General features: G+C 61.4%; 2 protein-coding genes across 9 annotated transcripts; one reads left to right on the top strand and one right to left on the bottom strand.

Moving 5' to 3' along the window:
- The first annotated feature begins 75 nt into the window (after window positions 1-75).
- On the top strand, window positions 76-3,694 carry PAQR4 (progestin and adipoQ receptor family member 4). The gene is made up of 3 exons (XM_051836295.3): window positions 76-629; window positions 1,605-1,826; window positions 1,939-3,694. The coding sequence occupies exons 1-3, from the start codon at window positions 464-466 to the stop codon at window positions 2,370-2,372; spliced, it is 822 nt and encodes a 273-aa protein (XP_051692255.1). The 5' UTR covers window positions 76-463; the 3' UTR covers window positions 2,373-3,694.
- PKMYT1 (protein kinase, membrane associated tyrosine/threonine 1) lies at window positions 3,168-16,643 on the bottom strand. 8 transcript variants are annotated; one of them, XM_089321305.1, is made up of 9 exons: window positions 15,502-15,640; window positions 13,917-13,994; window positions 6,559-6,925; window positions 5,337-5,830; window positions 4,652-4,758; window positions 4,385-4,557; window positions 4,146-4,303; window positions 3,478-3,555; window positions 3,168-3,398 (listed from the first exon to the last, which is right to left on the bottom strand). In XM_089321305.1, the coding sequence occupies exons 3-9, from the start codon at window positions 6,907-6,909 to the stop codon at window positions 3,269-3,271; spliced, it is 1,491 nt and encodes a 496-aa protein (XP_089177431.1). In that variant the 5' UTR covers window positions 6,910-6,925; window positions 13,917-13,994; window positions 15,502-15,640; the 3' UTR covers window positions 3,168-3,268. The 8 variants fall into 8 exon arrangements, 7 of the variants coding, with proteins under 7 accessions (XP_089177431.1, XP_089177432.1, XP_017194232.3 ...); XM_089321306.1 differs by having other exon boundaries at window positions 15,492-15,630; XM_017338743.4 differs by lacking the exons at window positions 13,917-13,994; window positions 15,502-15,640 and adding an exon at window positions 16,445-16,643.
- Window positions 16,644-18,570: the final 1,927 nt, after the last annotated feature.

The following is an 18,570-nucleotide window of genomic DNA, read 5'->3' as shown; positions in this document are numbered from 1 at the left end:
CTGCCCAGGCGGCCTCGAGGCGGGGCCTTCCCGCCGGCCGCACCCATTGGCCTTTGCAGCGCCTGCGTCAGGAGCCCAGCGCGCGAAACCGGGCAGGATGGCGGGGGCGAGCAGCCGGGGCGGAGCCTGGCGTCCCCTCCAGCGTCCGGCCGCGCCCGTCCTCCGAGCTGCGGCGAGACGACCAGCCGCCTCCGCCGGCGGGAGCCATCGCTGCGGCGCGCCAGCCCCGGTGGAGCCGACCGCACTGCGCCCGGACACCCAGCGCGTCCCCAGCCTCCGCCCCGGAGCGGGGGCGTCAGGCTCGCGCGTGCGCACGGCTGGAGGGGCGCGGGCCTGGACCCCCAGCGAGAGCGTTCGCGGATCCTGCGAGGGGTAGCGGGCGGGGATGCGCCCCCAGGCGCCGCGACCCCACTGAGGAGGAGGTCGGGGACAGAAGCGCGGACCGCCGGTGCTGCGCTGGGCCATGGCGTTCCTCGCCGGGCCTCGCCTGCTGGACTGGGCCAGCTCGCCGCCGCACCTGCAGTTCAATAAGTTCGTGCTGACCGGCTACCGGCCGGCCAGCAGCGGCTCGGGCTGCCTGCGGAGCCTCTTCTATCTGCACAACGAGCTGGGCAACATCTACACGCACGGTGAGCCGCGCCCCCAACACGCAACCCGCACCCGGGGCTGTCCTGCCAGCGCCGCGCCGGAGGCCAAAGGCAAGGGAGCACCCCGGCGCTAAGCTCCGGCCTGCCCCTGCCCTGGCAGGGCTAGGAGCCGCGGTGACAAAGTTGCCATTGTCCCGGATCGCCCTGCAGCTTCCGCCTTCTCAGCGGGGCTCCAGGGCAGGAGAGGGGAGCCGAGAAGGGCCCCCGAGCCCGCTTAATCCCCCCTCTCCCCCGGTGCGGGGATTGCGAGGCCTGATGTCCCGCCCCTTCCTGACCCCAGCGTCCTGGGCACCCTTCCTCGCCAGCACCCGTCCCGGAGGTGGGTGCTGACTGCGTGGAGGAGGGGTTCAGGGCGCAGCAGAACCTCCCACCCCACCCCCGGCCTGTTCCCAGCAGCTCTGCCTTGGGGCACCGCCTGGTGGCTGCTCCTTCCTCCCCCAGCGGGCGCGCGGCCCCTCCTCCGCGGCCGGCCGAGCTCTGCTGACACAGCCCTGCCCGCCCTTGAGCTGCCCCAGCCGCGCGAGGGGCCCTGCGCCGGTCGGCCCAGGCTTGGTAGTGCCCGGTGCTGGCTTGGAGAGGGGCTGGGCTCCATTCGGCCCCCTCTCTCCGCCCGGGTGTGCCGGACACTGCCAGGCCTCACTCCTTTCTGGTACAAGGCCCAAAGCCTCCCTTTCTGGGCGCTTCTGGAGAGGCCCTGTGTGAGCAGCTCAGGAGCTCTGGGCTGGTAGCGTCGCCACTGTGTCCGCTTCCGCGCTCCTGCAGCCACTCTGGAAGCTGGCAGGCCAGGGTGATGTGGGAGTAGACCCCCGGCCCCATGTGACTTACGAGGTTCTCTGGGGCAGGTCCTCCCAGCACCTCCTGCAGGCCCCGGTGAGTGACTCGCCTCCTGCAGCGTGACACCCTTTCTGTTGTCTGACTTGGTGCTGACACTCATGGACACCTGTGTCCCTCCCCCAGGGCTGGCTCTGCTGGGCTTCCTGGTGCTGGTGCCGATGACCATGCCCTGGGGACAGCTGGGCAAGGACGGCTGGCTGGGGGGCACGCACTGCGTGGCCTGCCTGGCACCCCCTGCGGGCTCTGTGCTTTATCACCTCTTCATGTGCCACCAAGGGGGCAGCCCAGTGTACGCCCGGCTCCTGGCCCTCGACATGTGTGGGGTCTGCCTCGTCAACACCCTTGGTGAGCCGGGGCCCCGGTGGGTGGGAGCTGAGGAGGGGGAGGCCCTGAGAAGGGGAGGGGAGGCTGGGCAGCCTCCCAGACTAACGTGCTCTTTCCCACTCTCCCACTACAGGGGCCCTGCCCATCATCCACTGCACCCTGGCCTGCAGGCCCTGGCTGCGCCCGGCTGCCCTGGTGGGCTACACCGTGCTCTCAGGAGTGGCTGGCTGGCGGGCCCTCACTGCCCCCTCCACCACCGCCAGGCTCCGAGCCTTTGGTTGGCAAGCGGGTGCCCGCCTGCTGGTGTTTGGGGCCCGGGGACTGGGGCTGGGCTCAGGAGCCCCGGGCTCCCTGCCCTGCTACCTGCGCATGGACGCACTGGCGCTGCTCGGCGGGCTGGTGAACGTCGCCCGTCTGCCGGAGCGCTGGGGACCTGGGCGCTTTGACTACTGGGGCAACTCACACCAGATCATGCACCTGCTCAGCGTGGGCTCCATCCTCCAGCTGCACGCTGGGGTGGTACCCGACCTGCTCTGGGCCGCCCGCCACGCCTGTCCACCGGACTGAGCGGCCTGCTCCCCTCCTGCTGGTCGCCAAGGGACAGACTTCCTGCTGGGAGCAGCCGTCTCCTCTGTGGACTGACCGAGTCCCCTCCCCCTGCCCTAAGCTCCAGCTTGCGCTCCCTGCCTTCCTCCCGGTACTGTTTACTGTTAGCTGCAAAGAACCACTTCCCTTTTGGGCCGTTTGCCCTCTGACCTGTGAGGGCTGGACCAGAGGGACTCTGGGGCACGTCTTGCTCTGACAGTGGGGAGTCCTGCCAGCCTGCAGCCATCACCCACCCTGACCCTCCCACAAGGCCGCCCCTCCAGCCCATGCTTCCTGACTCCCACCTGTCTGCCCTGCATATGGGCCTTCCCGGCAGCCAGCAGCTGGCTGGCCCCACCTCCCTTCTGTCCAGGCTGCAGCGTGAGGGTCTGGGGCAGCAGGGCCAGCCCCTTTGTCCAGTACCAGTACGTTGGCCTTCTGTCCAGTAGGCAGGGTGGTTCAGGGGTTAACACTGCTGCTCTTTTCAGGCAGCTGCCACCCATGTGGAATGGAGTGGCCAGGGCCAGGCCCCAGGTGGTTAAGGATCTGCCTCTGTCTGAGTGCCATGCGGACAGCACAGCCTGCCTTCTGGGGACACGCCCACCTAAGACATCTATCCCCCCTGCAGGGCGACTCCTGTCTGCAGGCTGGAGGCCTGAGGCCCCGGGTTCTGCAGCAGGGTCAGCCTCAGACCCTCTCCCAGGGGCCAGAGACCTGGTGTCAACTGCAAAGGGACAGGCGGTGCTGTGTGGCCATGCCAGTGAGCTTGGGTGCTCCCAAGGTTCAAATACCTTTTATTACACATGGCCAGGCAGAGGCCCCAGAGGGACCCCACTTTCCAGGGAATGAGAGAAAAGGAAACAGGAGGTTAAAAGCAGCTATGTGGGGCCCGAGGCCCAGGTTGGGTCTAGTGAGTCCTCAAACAGGCTGAGGAGGTTCCGAGGCTCAAAGGAGGGGAAGGAACCCCGAGGTGGCTCTGAGTCGATGTCACTGAGGTCCAGGGCATCCCTGGGTGAGAGAAGAGAGAGATGACACTCGGGACCCGCAAGCCAGCCCCGCCCAGCCCCCTGCCCCTGGGCCTGCTCACCTGGGTGGGTATCTGCTCCGGGGAGTGGAGGTACTGCCAGCAGCCCGGACCAGGGTGGCCTCTGAGGAGAGCGTGGCCCTGCAGGAAGGGGCGAGACAAACAGTGTGAGGGCTGGGGAGTGCCGGACGGAGCAGCTCTGCCCCTAGGGAGGGCCTGGGAGCCCACCGTCCAGAGCGGCAGCAAGCCACAAGCAGGAAATAAAACATGGTGCACTCTGCCGGCCTGCAAGTCCTTGCACTCAGCCACGCGCAGAGACCGCTGTGTCCCTGTGCACAACACACAGGCTCTGAGCCGGACATGAGTGGACTTTCTGAGTGAGGAACTCCGGTGCTTCACGGCTGCTGTGAAAGGGTGGGGTTGCTGTGGGACTTTCCAGGTTCCCGCCTCGCGCTGGCTTACCAGGCACCCGGGATGAAGGAAGACTTCCCGGGGCGGGGGCTCGCCGGGCCTTAGGGGCTCCCTCTACCCAGGGGAGGGACAAGGCTTTGTCCCTGGGCCCTGGCAGCCTCTGCCAGGGCGGGAGCAGAGGGACGGCACTGAGTGCCAGGCCTGCTCACACCCTCCTGCCTTGGTTGTACAAAGGGGTTGAGCTCTCCCTTCACCACTCCTCCTAGGGCATGGTCGTGGAGCGGTCACTCTGCCCTGCCACGTGCCCTGCCCTCACCTACCGTAGACTGTCCTCGTCCCAGCTGCTGGAGAGGCTGCCGTCCAGGAGCAGGCTGCAGGGCGGTGAGCCGGGAGGGGTGGCTGGCGGGCCTGGGGGCTGCAGCCAGCTGGCAGGGTGGGCTAGCCCATGCCAGAGCCAGCACAGCAGGGCAAGCAGAGCCTGTGTGGGGAGAGAAGCCTCAGAAGGTGCTGGCCCTGGTCAGGGGGCAGGCACGGCCACCTGGCTATAGAGGGTGCTTACCTGCCACAGGGCCCACCCACGGCTCAGGGCCTCGGCAGCCAGGAACCACAGGACGCTCCAGGGCCGTGGTGGCCTCAGCATGGGCAGGGCCAGCAGGGCCTCAGCAGTGGCCCGCAACTGGGGGTCAGGCTCCAGCATCATGATGAGGACAGAACGGAGCTCGGGGGACAGACCTGCCATGGGGTGGGGCCACATCAGCGTCCCAGAGCACTGATGGCTCTGAGCCCACCATCCTCTCCATGGCAGCCTGCCCCTGCCCGCACTCACCGGCAGTGAACTCAGGGGGCAGGTAGCCCTGGCGCAGCTGCTGCCAGCCCTCCCCACCATGGGGCAGCTCCATGTTGCATGCCACTTCCAGGATGGTGAGACCCAGACTGGGAGGGGCAAGAGGGGACAGACACAAGCAGGGTTGGCCCCGAGCCACAGACCCAGTCCCAGGCTGCCTCTGCTGGGTGGGAGTGGATAGCTGACTCCCACCATCAGCCAGGGAGGTGGGGAAAGAGCTGGGGAGGGCCCAGCAGCACAGGAACTCCACTGTGGAGTGTGAACCCCATACTCAACACAGCCCACACACTGCTGGGGTAGGTTCACCCTGTGCCCCACCTACTCTGACAGCACCCTGGCTGCCCCATGACTGCTACCATCGCCCCATGGGACCTGCCAACTGCAAGCTTGGGGCATGGCCCTCAGCTCACGGTGCACCCCTCCCTCCAGGCAAATGGCAAAGGTGCCTGGTGTGCAGCAGCAAGGACGAGGCTGATCTGGGCACAGTCGCGCTAGAAGCGGCCTGGTCTGGGAAGCCGCCCCAACTGGGAACTGGGGCAGCACCTCCCAGCGGAGGCTGATCCTGACCTTGCCCAGGAGGCGGCATCCCTCCCAGAGAGGCCTTCTCTCTCCTGATCTCCTCCAGGAAGGCCCCCCCCCCCCCAGCCCGCCACAGCCCAGCCCTCACCTGAAAACATCAGCTGCTGTTCCACAGGAGCCCTGCAGCAGCTCGGGGGCCATGTAGCGGGGGTCTCCCTCCTGGGCCTCGCCAGCCCCGACTGCACCCAGCTCCACCAGCAGCCCAAAGTCACCCAGCTTGCAGCGGCCCCGGGGCCCCAGGAAGATGTTGGCAGGCTTGACATCAAGGTGGACCAGGCCTTGGCCATGCAGGTGCGCCAGGGCGAGCAGGGTGTCCCGCAGGTAGCCCCAGACCTGGGCTTCGGGCAGGCTGGCACCCCAGGCCTCACAGTGCTGCTGCAGACTGGGCCCACACAGCTCCGTCTGCAGGTACAAGATGCCACCCTCCTCCCAGGCCTGCTCCAGCCGCACACAACGTGGGTGCCGCCCCACCTTCTCGTGGCCGCCCACCTCGGCCAGCTTGCGGGCCCGGTCCTTGGGGCCCCGGAACGGCGACATGGAGCGCTTGACTGCATAGAGCCGGCCATCCTCCTTGGAGCGCACCTGGAAGCAAAGTGGTAGCACAGGTGAGGTAGGGGTGGTCCACGAGGGGCGTGGCCACGTGGAGGACAACAGGCAGGGTCTACTGAGACGTCACCGTGCACAGGGACAGCCAGCTGGCAAGTGTTCTAGAACCCCTGCATGCTACAACAGTGAAGCCGAGACCCAGCATGCAAGCGGCAGGCTGAGCTCTAGGGCGCATTGTTCAGGAGAAAGGCTGGCTACGGGACACAGCGGGCAGTGTGCTCAGTGGGTGAAAAGTGCTTTCCTCCGGGGCGTGGCTGATCCAGGCGCTTGCGCTGTTTGTACTTCTTAACAAAGTCGACTTCACACAGTACTTGGGAAAAGCAAGGGAAAGCTACTCATTTAAAGGAAATATAAATGACTGGAAAATATCTTTTAAGAAACAAAGTTGTGGCCAGGGGTACACAGCACTCAGGGCCAGCTCCGGGGGCCAGGCAGACTTGCCAAGGACCCCAGCACACTGGCTCCAGGGGTAGGGAGATGGCAGCGGCCACAGGGCATGCCAGGCCCTGGACAAGGGGCCAGTGTGCACGAGGCAGCTCTTGGAAGGCCTGCCCCAGGGGATGGGAACACAGCCAACTCAAACCCACAGGAGGGGCTGTCGACCCCGCAGGGGCTGCTGGGGAGGGGCAGGCTGCCCGGGACTCCGTGGGGCCAGGGAGCGGAGGGTGGCAAAGGGTCCCCAGGTGGGGCCACCCCTCACTCACCTTGAAGACCTCCCCGTAGGAGCCATGGCCCAGGCGGCCGAGCCTCTGGAAGTTCTGCTGGAAGAAGGATTCTGGCCGGCTCGGGTCGTACCCAGGGCTCTGCAGGGTCTCTGAGGTCTCGCTCCGAAATGACACCCTCCGGGGCTGGGGCTGGTGCCAGCCCGGGGTCCGAGGAGGGAAGATGCGACTGATGGGGATGCTGCCCTTGGCAGGGGGTCGGGGCGGGAGGCTCCGGCTGAGCCCCCCAGGCCTCTTGAGGGAGAAGCCAGGTTGTGCGTGGCGGAAGTAGGCCGGGACTGGGACAGGGGTGCCGCTCAGGGGCGGCGGGGTGCCTTCTGTGGGCACAGGCATGGCCAGTGCAGGAAGCCTGCAGGGGCAGAGACAGAGGCTGAGTGTGGAGCAGTGGGTCCACTCAAACTGCACCTGGCCTGTGGCCCCAGAGAGAGCTGCTCCTATAGCTGCCCCCACTCCCCGCATGTTCTGCTTTCAACACCAAGGCTGAGAGGGCCCTGCACAGTGGCCAGTAAGGGCATGGGACAGGCATTCCCATCTCTACCTCAGAGCCATGGACCTGAGGGTCTCGCAGTTCAGGAGGGAGCCCAGAACCAGGCAGGCTCAAGTCAGATGCCCGCACAGACGGCCCCAGCTTGGCACAGCCAGCTGCTGCCTGCCAGCTCTGCACAGCCTGTCCGGGACCCAGAGATGGAAATGGTAACACGGCCCTCTGGCACAACAGCCTGGAGTCCCAAATATTCCTCCTTTCTTCTTCAGTGTGGTGCCAAGGCCCAGCCAGTGAGGGCTTTGTCATAATGGTGTGCAAGCCCCGGGGGCCTCTCTGCACATAGAGGCACAAGCGGTAGAGACGACCCAAAAGCAGGCATCGCAGTCTCTGGACATGGCACTGAGGGCACACAGTGGGTGAGCAAACACTTATGCAAGAAAATCAACCAAATCTTGCTAAGAACAGAGACTGTGTGGCACCTGATCCCTCCCCAGCCCCCAGCTCTATTGACAGGTGTGGCCAGTGGGGCTCCCCCAGCTCCCAGTCAAAGGACAGGGCATCTGCCCAGGAGGGCAGGCTCTGGGCACTTCTCAGCCTTCCAGCTCCACGTGGCAGGAAGGCCAGGCCCCGCTCATACAGCCCACACGCAGGGCTCCGCCTCTGGAGCTCATCTGCTGGGAACACGGAGCCCAACCACCCAAGTCCCTGCCCGTGCACAGCAAGGAGGTTCCGTGCTGGGAGAAGCGAGCAGAGAAGGCCAGAGGCCACTTTGTCACCCAGCAGCTGCCCCCGAGGCAGCAGCACCTCTCAGGGAGAAGTTACCACGTCCTTGCTGCCAGCTGCACGGTGGAGGGAGGTCCTAGGACAGAGCTGTGACGTGTCCTCCTGACCCCAACACGACGTTATGTGAAACAACGTGGAGAAATTTAAGCTCAAAGGTGCCGCTGAAGTCAGTGGAGGTTTGTGGGAGGCAAGCACAGGGCTGGTGTGCAGGGAGAACGGGGGACAGGCACCTGTAACCAGCCGTCCTGCAGCAGGAATAAGCCCCACACACTGCCCGCAAACACTGCGGTGTTAAGGAGCCCAAAGTGAACAGGATCAGTCTGTGGAACAATGTAAGCCCAGAGAATCAAGAACCCAGGGCAGGGGCCAGCGTTGTGGTAAAGTGATTAAGCTGCCCCCTGAGACACCAGTTCATGTCCTGGCTGTTCCACTTCTGATCCAGATCCCTGCTAATGCACCTGGGAAACCAGTGGAAGATGATCCAAGTGCTTGGGCCCCTGTACCCATGTGGGAAGTATGGACGGAGTTCAGGATCCTGGCTTTGGCCTGACTCAGCCCTGGCTGTTGAAGCCATTTGGGGAGTGAACCAGTAGATGGAAGTCTGTCTGTCTGTCTGTCTGTCTCTCTCTCTAAGTGTGCTTTTCAAATAAGTAAAAAATATAAAAGGAGGGGCTAGCATTGTGGCATAGTGGGTTAAAGCCCTGGTCTGCAGGGCTATATATATATCACAGTTACAGAGACAGCGAGAGAGAGACACATGGAGAGAGAGAGATCTTCCATCCATTGGCTCACTCCTCAAATAACTGCAATGGGCAGAGCTGGGTCAGTCCAAAGCCATGAGCTTCTTCCAGGTCTCTTGAATGGGTGCAGGAGTCCATGGACTTGGCCATTTTCCACCGCGTTCCCAGGTGCATTAGCAGGGAGCTGGACCAGAGGCAGAACAGCTGAGACTTGAACCAGCTCGATATGGGATGCTGGCATCACAGAGGGAAGCTTTACTCACTGTGCAACAATGATGGCCCCATAGATAAATCTTAAGAAATGAGAAGATGGGGCTGGCGCCGCGGCTCACTTGCTTAATCCTCCGCCTACGGCACCAGCATCCCATATGGGTGCTGGGTTCTAGTCCCGGTTGCTCCTCTTCCAGTCCAGCTCTCTGCTGTGGCCCATGAGTGCAGTGGAGGATGGCCCAAGTGCTTGGGCCCTGCACCCGCATGGGAGACTAGGAGGAAGTACCTGGCTCCTGGCTTTGGATTGGTGCAGTGCCAGCCATGGTGGCCATTTAGGGGGTGAACCAACCTTTCTTTCTATCTCTCTCTCACTGTCTAACTCTGCCTGCCAAAATAAAAATAAAAAGAAATAAAGAAAGAAAGAAATGAGAAGAAAAAGAATACAGCAAAGAACTGGCAACTGGTAGAGCTTCAGAGCCAGGTATTATCAGGGAAAAGAATCAGAAGGAGCCCTCGTGAAGCCACCGTGTCCCAGCGGAGGCGTGACCGCGTGGAGGAAATGGACTTCACCACGGTAGTCCAGCCAGCTGCCAGACAAGCAGCACAACAACCACAGCTCCAGGAGGTGGGGACCCAGCATCCAGTCACTAAAACCTGTTGTCCAAAATGTCCAGTTTTTCCCAAAAAACTAGGGACTGGCATTATCCTCTACAAGTTAAGATATCAGTCAGTTCCGGTCCCAGCTCCAGCTCCTGGCTCCAGCTTCCCGCAAATGCAGACCCTGGGAGGCAGCAGTGATGGCGCAAGTACTTTGCTTCCTGCCGCCCGTGTGGGAGACCTAAACTGAGTTCTCAGCTCCAGGCTCTGGTCTGGCCCAGCCCTGGCTGGCTTAGGCATTTGGGAAGTGAAACAGTAGACGGGAACTATCTGGATAGAGAGCTAGAGCTAGAGCTAGAGCTAGAGCTAGAGCTAGAGTGAGAGCGAGAGCGAGAGTGAGAGAAAGATAGAGATAGAAAGAGATAGAGAGGGAAAGATACAGATTACATATAGAGATATATTTAAATGTATCTCTCTCACTCTCACTGCCACTCAAATAGTATCTTTTTTCTAAGATTTACATATTTATTTATTTGAAAGCAGTGGGGCTGGTGCTGTGGCGTAAGAGGTAAAGCCACTGCCTGCAGCGCCAGCATCCCATGTGAGTCCCGGCTGCTTCATTTCCTGTCCAGCTCTCTGCTATGGCCTGGGAAAGCAGTAGAAGATGGCCCAAGTCCTTGGGCCCCTGCATGCATGGGGAAGACCCAGAAGCTCCTGGCTCCTGGCCTTAGATCAGCCCAGCTCTGGCTGCTGCGGCCATCTGGAGAGTGAACCGGCAGATGAGAAAGGTCATGTGATTATTAAGCACAGCAAAAAGCTCCCCATGGCACCAAAAGGACAGGCAGAAGGAGCAGGGGAAAGTGTCTGAGAAAGTCACTGCTGAACACTCCCCAGATTTTACCCTGAAAATCTGCTAAGCAACACACCCAAAAAGTCCAGGAAGCTTCAGGTGGGAAGAACACAGAGATCCACGCAGGAACACCGTACGGAAAGTGTGCAAAACCAAACACGAGAAAATCGTGAAAGCAGCAACGGAAAGTGACTCCTCCCTTACAGGGTGAATCAGCACCCAACAGGATTACTCAGCGCAATGAAGTGCGGCCTCGCGTCAGAAGCAGGGAGGCCAGAAAGGCTAAAGGGTGACAGAGTGCCGGGGCAGAGACTGTCATCCCAGAGCCCTACATTCAGCAGCACTAGCTTCCCACAGTACAGGCGAGGGGCTGGCATGGTGGAGCAGCAGCAGCCCACCCCGAGCACAGGTTCAAGTCCCCGCTGCTCTGCTTCCAGTCCAGCTCCCCCAGTGAGCCTGGGAAAGACAAGAAAGACCACCCTGGTGCTGGGGCCCCGCCACCCACTTGGGAGACCCAGACGGAGTTCCTGGCTCCCGGCTTCAGCTTCTCTGTGTCTTGGCCCCTCCCCATCACTTTGCCTTTCGAATGAATAAATCATACAAAATGAAATAGAGGCAAAAGAAATACAATGCCACAAAAACACAAAGAAATCTCTGCTAGCAGGGGTGACTTACAAGAAATTCTAAAGTAAGTTCTTCAGGCTGAAAGCACATAAACTCAAATAGTAAATAAACCCCCAGTGAACAAAGAACGCAGGTGCAGGTGATTCTGTAATGATGAAACAAAATTGATGCATATTTCTTCTTTTAACTGATCTCAGTGTTGTGGTACAACAGGTTAAGCCACGGCCTGTTACTCTGGCCTCCCAGCTGGAGTGCTGTTTCGAGTCCTGGCTTCTCTGTGTCCAGCCCAGCTCCCTGATAATGCACCTGGGAAAGAAGATGGGCCAAGAGCCTACATGGAAGACCTGGATGGAGTTCCCTGCTCCTGGCATCGGCCTGGCCCAGCCCCAGCTTTGCAACCCTCTGGGAAGTGAGCCAGCAGACAACAAAAAAAATTTTTTTTAAAGATTTATTTATTGGAAAGGTAGTTACAGAGAGACAGGAAGAGGTAGAGCTAGGAGTTTCATCTGGGTCTCCCACATGGGTGCAGGGGTCCAAGCACCTAGGCCATCTGGTGCTGCTTCCCCGAGTGCGTTAGCAGGGAGCTGGATTGGAAGTGAAGCAGCCAGAACACAAACAAGCATCCTATGGGATGCTGGTACTGTAGGTAGTGTTTAATACACGACACCACAGTGCCGGCCCCTGGAAGATCTCTTTCTCTCTTTCAAATAAGTCCTTAAAAAAAGTTATTGTATAAAACTGTATGTATGTAACTATATTGTCAGGCATAAAACATATAGAAATATATTTGCAAATGACAGTACAAAGGAGGTGAGTGTGAGGGGAACCGTACTGAACTAGAAGATGACACCAGATGGCACCTGAGACCACGGGGACCAATGAGAAGAAACGGAACAGAAAAAGTCAGCAGTAGAGCAAACGCACGCCTGTGGGCCCTGGCCCGCCCTTTCTTTCTGCCAGCTTCTTCATCGTCGTCGTTTTTTTTTTTTTTTTTAAGATTTATTTATTTCTTTGAAAGAGCTACAGAAAGAGAAGAGACAGAGACTTCCCATCTGCTGGTTCACTCTCCAAATAGCCACAGTGATGCAGACTGGGCCAGGCCAAAGCCAGAAGCCAGGAGTTTCTTCTGAGCCTCCCATGTGAGTGCAGGGATACAAGCACTTGAGCCATCTGCTGCTGCTCTCCCGGGCACATTAGCAGGGGGCCGGACGAGAAGTGGAGCAGCAGGGCCAGCACCTGTGGTGTAGTAGGCTAGGCCTCCGCCGGTGGCACCAGTACCCCAGATGGGCACAGGTTTGTGTCCCAGCTGCTCCTTTTCCAATCTGGCTCTCTGCTATGGCCTAGCAAAGCAATGGAAGATGGCCTGGGTGCCTGGGCCCCTTCATCCATGTGTGAGGCCTGGGGGAAGCTCCTAGCTCCTGGCTCCTGGCTTCAGATTGGCCCAGCTCTGGCCATTGTAGCCATTTGGGGAGTGAACCAGCAGATGGAAGACATTTCTCTCTGCCTCTCTGTCTCTCTCTCTCTCTGTAATTCCATCTCTCAAAATAAATAAAATCTTAAAAAAAAAGGGGGGTGGGGAGCAGGCTAGACTGGAACTGGCACACATATGGAATGCTGGCCATGGCTTAATGCCCTGAGCCACAGTACTGGGCCCTCCCAGCTTCTTTAAGAAACTAAAGACAGCAATTTGTATCGTAATGTAGCAGGCAGGACCACTGTCAGCAGGTAAAGCCACCGTCTGCCACACTGGCATCCCACATGGATGCTGGTTCATGTCCCGGCTGTCCCACTTCTGATCCAGCTCCCTGATAATGGCCTGGGAAAAGCAATGGAAGATGTCTGGGGCCTCTGCTACCCACATGGGAAACCGGATGAAGCTCCTGGCTTCAGCCTGGCCTAGCCCTGGCTGTTGCACCCATCTGGGGAGTGAGCCAGCAGATAGAAGATCATTCTCTCTGTCTCTCCCTTTCATTCTGCAACTCCTTCAAATAAATAAATATTTTTTAAAGATCTATTTATTCGAAAAGGAGAGAGAGAGAAAGTCTTCCATCCACTGGTTCACTCCCCAGAAGGCTGCAATGGCTGGAGCTGTGCTGATCCAAAGCCAGGAGCCAGGAGCTTCTTCCAGGTCTCCCACGTGGGTGTAGGGGCCCAAGGGCTTGGGCCGTCTTCTACTGCTTCCCAGGTGCATAAGCAGAGAGCTGGATCGGAAGTGGAGCAGCTGGGACTCAAACAAGCACCCATATGGGATGCTGGCATTGCAGGCAGCGGCTTCACCCGCTGTGCCACAGCATCAGCCAAAAGCAAACAAAGAAGACAGAAGAGAAGAGAAGAGGAAGGAGAAGGGGAAGGGGAAGGGGAAGGGAAGAGATCAAAGACCTAACAGAAAGACCTTTTGTCATTGTCACCCAAAGTCTTGCTGTAGATAGCATGGCAACTCTCTCCGACTGATCTGGAGACCCACCACATGCATGCGAGAATCCCAGCTGGCTTCATTACAGGCACTGAGGAGCTGACCCTGACATTTAAATGGAAATTCAAAGGACTCAGAATTGTCACAACAACTGCAAAACAAGGAAAAAAATGAAAATGGAGGACTCATTCCTCCCAGTTTCAAAACTTAACCACAGGCCGGCGCTGCGGCTCACTAGGTTAATCCTCCGCTTTGCGGTGCCGGCACACAGGGTTCTAGTCCCAGTCGGGGCACCGGATTCTGTCCCGGTTGCCCCTCTTCCAGGCCAGCTCTCTGCTGTGGCCAGGGAGTGCAGTGGAGGATGGCCCAAGTGCTTGGGCCCTGCACCCCATGGGAGACCAGGATAAGTACCTGGCTCCTGCCATCGGATCAGCGCGGTGCGCTGGCTGCAGCACGCCAGCCGTGGTGGCCATTGGAGGGTGAACCAACGGCAAAGGAAGACCTTTCTCTCTGTCTCTCTCTCTCACTGTCCACTCTGCCTGTCAAAAAAAAAAAAAAAAAAAAAAACAACCAACCAAAAACAAAAAAACAACAAACTTAACCACAAGTCTCCAGTAATCAAAACAGCGTTGTACTCACACAGGACAAATGTGCAGCGTGGGTCAAGGCAACAGAACTGAGTTCAGAAATGAACCCTCATGCTCATGGTCAAGCAACCTTCAAAAAGAGTGCTGAAATAACTCAACAGCAAAGAACAGGGGCCGGCACTGTGGCGTAATGGGTAAAGCCACCACCTGCAGTGCCGGCATCCCATATGGGTGCGGTTCGAGTCCCGGCTGCTCCACTCCAATCCAGCCCTCTGCTATGGCCTGAGTGCTTGGGCCCCTGCACACACATGGGAGACCTGGAAGAAGCTCCAGGCTTCAGATCAGTGCAGCTCTGGCCATTGCAGCCATTTGGGGAATGAACCAGTGGATGGAAGACCTTTCTCTCTCTCTTTCTAACTCTGCCTTTCAAAACAATACTTTTTTTAAAAAAAATTAGTAAATAACAGTTTCTTCATAATGGTTCCAGGTTAACTGGAGATCCCCATGCAAAACTAATGCAGCAGAATCTGACATGACTCATTTTTCCCTGATTAGTGCAAATGTTCCTATGTTTCTTTTTTCTTTCATCTAACTTGAAAAAAAAAATTTTTTTTTTCATTTGAAAGGCAAGGTGACAGGAGGGGAGAGACAGAGAGAGATAGGAATTCCATTTCTGGTTCACTCCCCAAATGGCCAGAACGACCCAGGGCTGGGCCAAGCCAAACCCAGGAGATTCCTCTGGGTCTCCCACGTGGGTGCAGGGGCCCAAGGACCTGGGCTGTCCTCCGCTGCTTTCCCAGGCCATAGAACGGAGCTGGATCGGAAGTGGAGCAGCCGGGACTCGAACCGGCGCCCATATGGGATGCTGGCACTGCGGGCCTTGGCTTTAACCCGCTGCGCCACAGCGCCGGGCCCTGAACAGGGGCTCTGGGCCGCGACGCAGCCCTTGCCTTGATTTTCAAAAGAGCCCTGCGATGTTCCTGACACAAACACGGGCGACGGCCCAGCCCCACGAGCGCTGCTAGTCTGCTCTGCGTGCCCGCCGGGGGCCCTGGCCACTCACGCCGCAGCCACGGCCAGGCCCGGGCCCACGCCGCCCCGCGGGAGCACAGCAGGGGCGCCGTTACAAAGGTAACACTGAAACCCAAGGGTGAGCAGCCGCCTGGCGGGGCGGCCACAATGTAGCGGCCACAATGTACCCGGGGCGCCCCCAGCCCCGTTCACGCCCACTGCCAGGGGAGGAACAGCCTGGGGGTCTCCAGGCACCCCAGCGTCACTCAGGCCCCAGCGCGGGGGGCGCTCGTCTCAGGCTCACCCGGCCGGCCACGTCCGCTGGCCGCGGTCCACGCCAGCCCGCGAGCTGCCCCCGGTCAGCGCACGGCTGGACGAGCTCCGCGGGCGCGGGGCGCCCTGGCCGAGCCGAGGGGACCGGGCTGTCACCGGGGCGGGGGCCAGGAGGTGGGGGTCATGGGAGGGGCAGGGCTGGGCCCGGCTGCCCAGGCAGGGGTGCGGCCAGCCCCCGAGGAGCAGGCTTGAGGGAAAATGGGTGAGGCCAACCGAGAGGTCTCGTCAGGGGCCCGGAGCTGCCTGGAGCCGGAAGAACCCGCAGGGCGGGCTCTGGGCTCACCTGGGCTCACCTGACTTCAGCGAGGTCCCAGATTCCGCGTCGGCGGGGGCCTCGGGAGGCCCTGGGGTTGTCCGGCGCACAGGCGTCCGCGTCGACGGCTCCGGACGCCCGAGCGGAGGACTCTCCGACGGGGAACGGCCCGTGAACGCGCGCGGAACCGGCTCGCGCCAAAAATTCCAAACCGGCCTCGAGGCTCCGCCCAGAAATGCCCCTTGCCCCGCCCCCTGCCCGCCTCCACCCATCAGAGGCGCCCTGCACGCCGGACTCCGCCCCTCACGTTCTGCGTGCGCGCCGCCGCTGCCCCGCCCCCAGCCGTGCGCTCTCACTGCGCAGGCGCACTGCGTCTCCGGTGGCTGCTTGGAGGTGCTGCCCCAGGCTGACGCTGAGGCGCGGCGTAGGCTCCTGTCGCCCGCCTCGCTGACCGCCCGCCGGCCTCTCGGCCCCGGTGCGGGCCCCCGCAGCCCTCGCTGGGCTGGTTTAGCTGTCACGTCTGTGAAAGCGTCCGTCCCGCGACGCACCTCAGAGGCGTGGCCCCGAGGGGCGGTATGGGGCGGGACAGGAAGTGCCAGGGGCAGCGGGGTCCCCCTTCACGCCGGGGGTGCGGCGGGGACCAGTGGAGCAAGCTGCCCTGTGCCGGGTGCGCGACCCCGGGAGCCGGAGAAGGCCAGCCCTTCCAGGAAGCCCTCCGGCGCGGCCTCGCATTCTCCCCGCGAGTTTGAGAGTCATGCGTGGGTCAGTTCCGCCCCAGGTCCTGGCCGGGCGACCTTGGGGACGCGCTGGGCTTCTCCGAGCTTTGGATTAGTAAACATGGAGCCGATGACCCTGGAATGAGCTCCTTAAAGTGCTAAGCAGGGCCCGCCGGGCTGTGGATTGCTCCTGGCTCTGATCCGTTTAGCCGGGCGGCTGGGGTCAGGCTGCCAGAAGCCGGCTCACCTGTCCCCTGCTGCGCTTACCTCCAGGTCTATGGACCACCGGCCTCCTGGGGCCCTGGCGCCGAGCCCCCGCCGGCCTGGGGAGGCCCTCGGCCCGCGGCCTGTCTGCGTCCCTCGACATTAGCATCCCTGGCAGCCAGGGCCCTGTGACTCAAGCTGGGTCCCTGTGGACCGCACCAGGCCCCGCCCCTGCACAGGCCCCCTTCCAGGTCTGATTCACAGCGATTTTAAGACCAAAAAATAAAGAAGCGTTGTTTAAAATCCCAGTTCCAGCGCGTAGTTCACTGTGGAGCACACGGGGCTAAGTATGGGGCCGCATGTAATGGCTGGACGGTGACGCCGGGAACCCGGGCTGCCACTCTGCTCCCCGAGGCAGCTTCCACGGGGCGCGACACCCGGCGCGCAATGGCAGCAGCGCCTCCCGCGCGGGGACAGGAGCCCCGGGCAAGAGGATGCGCGCGGGGTGCGTTAGTACCCTCCGCTCCACGGGGCTGCGCGCTTTGCAAAGCAGCTGTCCGCGTGCCGGGCCAGGGCCCGCAGGCTTCCCGGCCCGAGCGCTGGCGAGGGCCGCGCGCCCCCGTGTGTTCCTTCGCCGCAAAGGCGCCGCGGGCTCCCGCCTGGGAGACGGAACTGACCGCTCAGTTGGAAAAGGGCCCTCCGGGCGGGCTCCTGACGGGCGCTCCTGGGGAACCGGCCACGTTCAGTTTTCCTTGCAGAGGCGTTTGCTTAATAGACGTTTATTCCATTGTCCGTTTGATTTCTCTGTGTGCAGGCGGTTGGGGCAGGGGTGAAGGAGCTAACGGACGGCACAGGGCAGCCTGAACAGGGCCGAGGGCACTGGGGATGCCCTGAGGCTGGCCTTGGGCACAGCTGCTGGGGGAAGATGTCTAGCTGCCCCTCCAGCTGTCCCCCGCCCCCGAATTCCCGCCCTCGCAGGCCTGTGTGCTCCAGCAGCTGGGAGGTTCTGGAGGCAGACAGGCTGTGCCATTTTAGGCAACACTTCCTGGGCCTGTGCACTGCACCTCCAGCACCCCAGCTGTCGCCCTGCCCCGGGCCCCCAGCCCCATTCCTGCATTCACAGCAGGACCCCAGTGTCTGGGGGCAAAGGCAGCCCAGGCTTTCCTGCCTCCAAGGGGTCCGTGTTCCCTCAGGACGGCCCTGCTTGGGTGGGGTGGGGTGAACTGAGGGGACAGGCTGTGTATGGGGTGGGGGTAGCATCGCAGGGGTGGGCTGGTGGGCTGGGCCAGCCCTGGTACTGAGCAGCCACAAGCTGGCCAAGACCATTTTCCACAGGCCCGTGCCAGCGCCCGGGGAGCCTGGCAGCGGCTGCACAGGATGGTTGCCCCGCCTGTGCCTCCCACAGGGCCCCTCAGGGTCCCCCCGGCTGCCACCTCCTGAGTCAGGCTTCCCCAGTGCCCGCCGTGGGCCATGAGTCTGTGTCTGGCTCTGTGTAGGGGGCCCTCGGCTCCCCCACACCCTGGGCCCGGACTGGCATAGCTGGGCCTACAGCTCCACCCCCCCAAGTGTGGAAAGGCAGAGAGCACAGGAGTGGACCTGGGGAGTCCAGACCCCAGCCCTACCTCTCAGGAGGTTACCATCTGGGCCAGGTCCCTTCCCCTTCCCGCCTCTGCTTCCCCCTCTGTACGAGGGGTCAGGAAGCAGCTCGAGGTCATGATTTTGGCAGAGAGCAAGCAGCTTCCTGCCCAAGGTCCCCAGCCTCACTTGAACCCAGCACCCAGCTGCTGGCCAATGGGCTACTCAGCTGCCCTCCATCAGGGGCCTGGGGGCATTCAGCGGCCTGCAGAGAGGGAGGTGGAGGGAGCTGTCCAGCTGCCCTGCACTCTCACGGGGCGGTCAGGGCCAGGGACGGGTCCAGGCTTCAGGGTTCAGGACAGGGAGGTGTGGAGCAGCCGGGTGTCATGCCAAGGTGGGTCTGGGTCCTGGGGTCCACAGACAAGCCGGTGTGTGCACAGGGGTTCAGGCGTGAGGGGAGGCAGAGCAAAGGGGCGCGCAGGGCAGTCTGAGCCGGGGTGCCCAGAATAGCCTGCAGTGGGCTGGCCGCTGGCCCCGACCCAGTGGGTGAGGTGGGCTCCAGAGCTCGGGCCAGCCTGGCTAGGCAGGGGACAGGCCAGCAGACAGGGGGCTGA

This window comes from Oryctolagus cuniculus, chromosome 19 (genome assembly GCF_051225735.1).
Source record: "Oryctolagus cuniculus isolate XC-2025 breed Fujian yellow rabbit chromosome 19, ASM5122573v1, whole genome shotgun sequence".
Taxonomy (NCBI): Eukaryota; Metazoa; Chordata; class Mammalia; order Lagomorpha; family Leporidae; genus Oryctolagus; species Oryctolagus cuniculus.
This window is presented reverse-complemented; position numbering and strand designations above follow the sequence as displayed.

Coding starts and splice junctions, on each gene's coding strand:
- PAQR4 (XM_051836295.3), top strand. CDS start 464: ATGGCGTTCCTCGCCGGGCCTCGCCTGCTGGACTGGGCCAGCTCGCCG. Junction 630..1,604: donor GGGCAACATCTACACGCACG/GTGAGCCGCGCC, acceptor TCCCTCCCCCAG/GGCTGGCTCTGCTGGGCTTC. Junction 1,827..1,938: donor CTGCCTCGTCAACACCCTTG/GTGAGCCGGGGC, acceptor CTCCCACTACAG/GGGCCCTGCCCATCATCCAC.
- PKMYT1 (XM_008250623.5), bottom strand. CDS start 15,733: ATGGGTGGAGGCGGGCAGGGGGCGGGGCAAGGGGCATTTCTGGGCGGA. Junction 6,926..15,491: donor CTGAAGTCAGGTGAGCCCAG/GTGAGCCCAGAG, acceptor CTGCCCCTGCAG/GCTTCCTGCACTGGCCATGC. Junction 4,759..5,336: donor ACAGCAGCTGATGTTTTCAG/GTGAGGGCTGGG, acceptor TGCCCCTCCCAG/TCTGGGTCTCACCATCCTGG.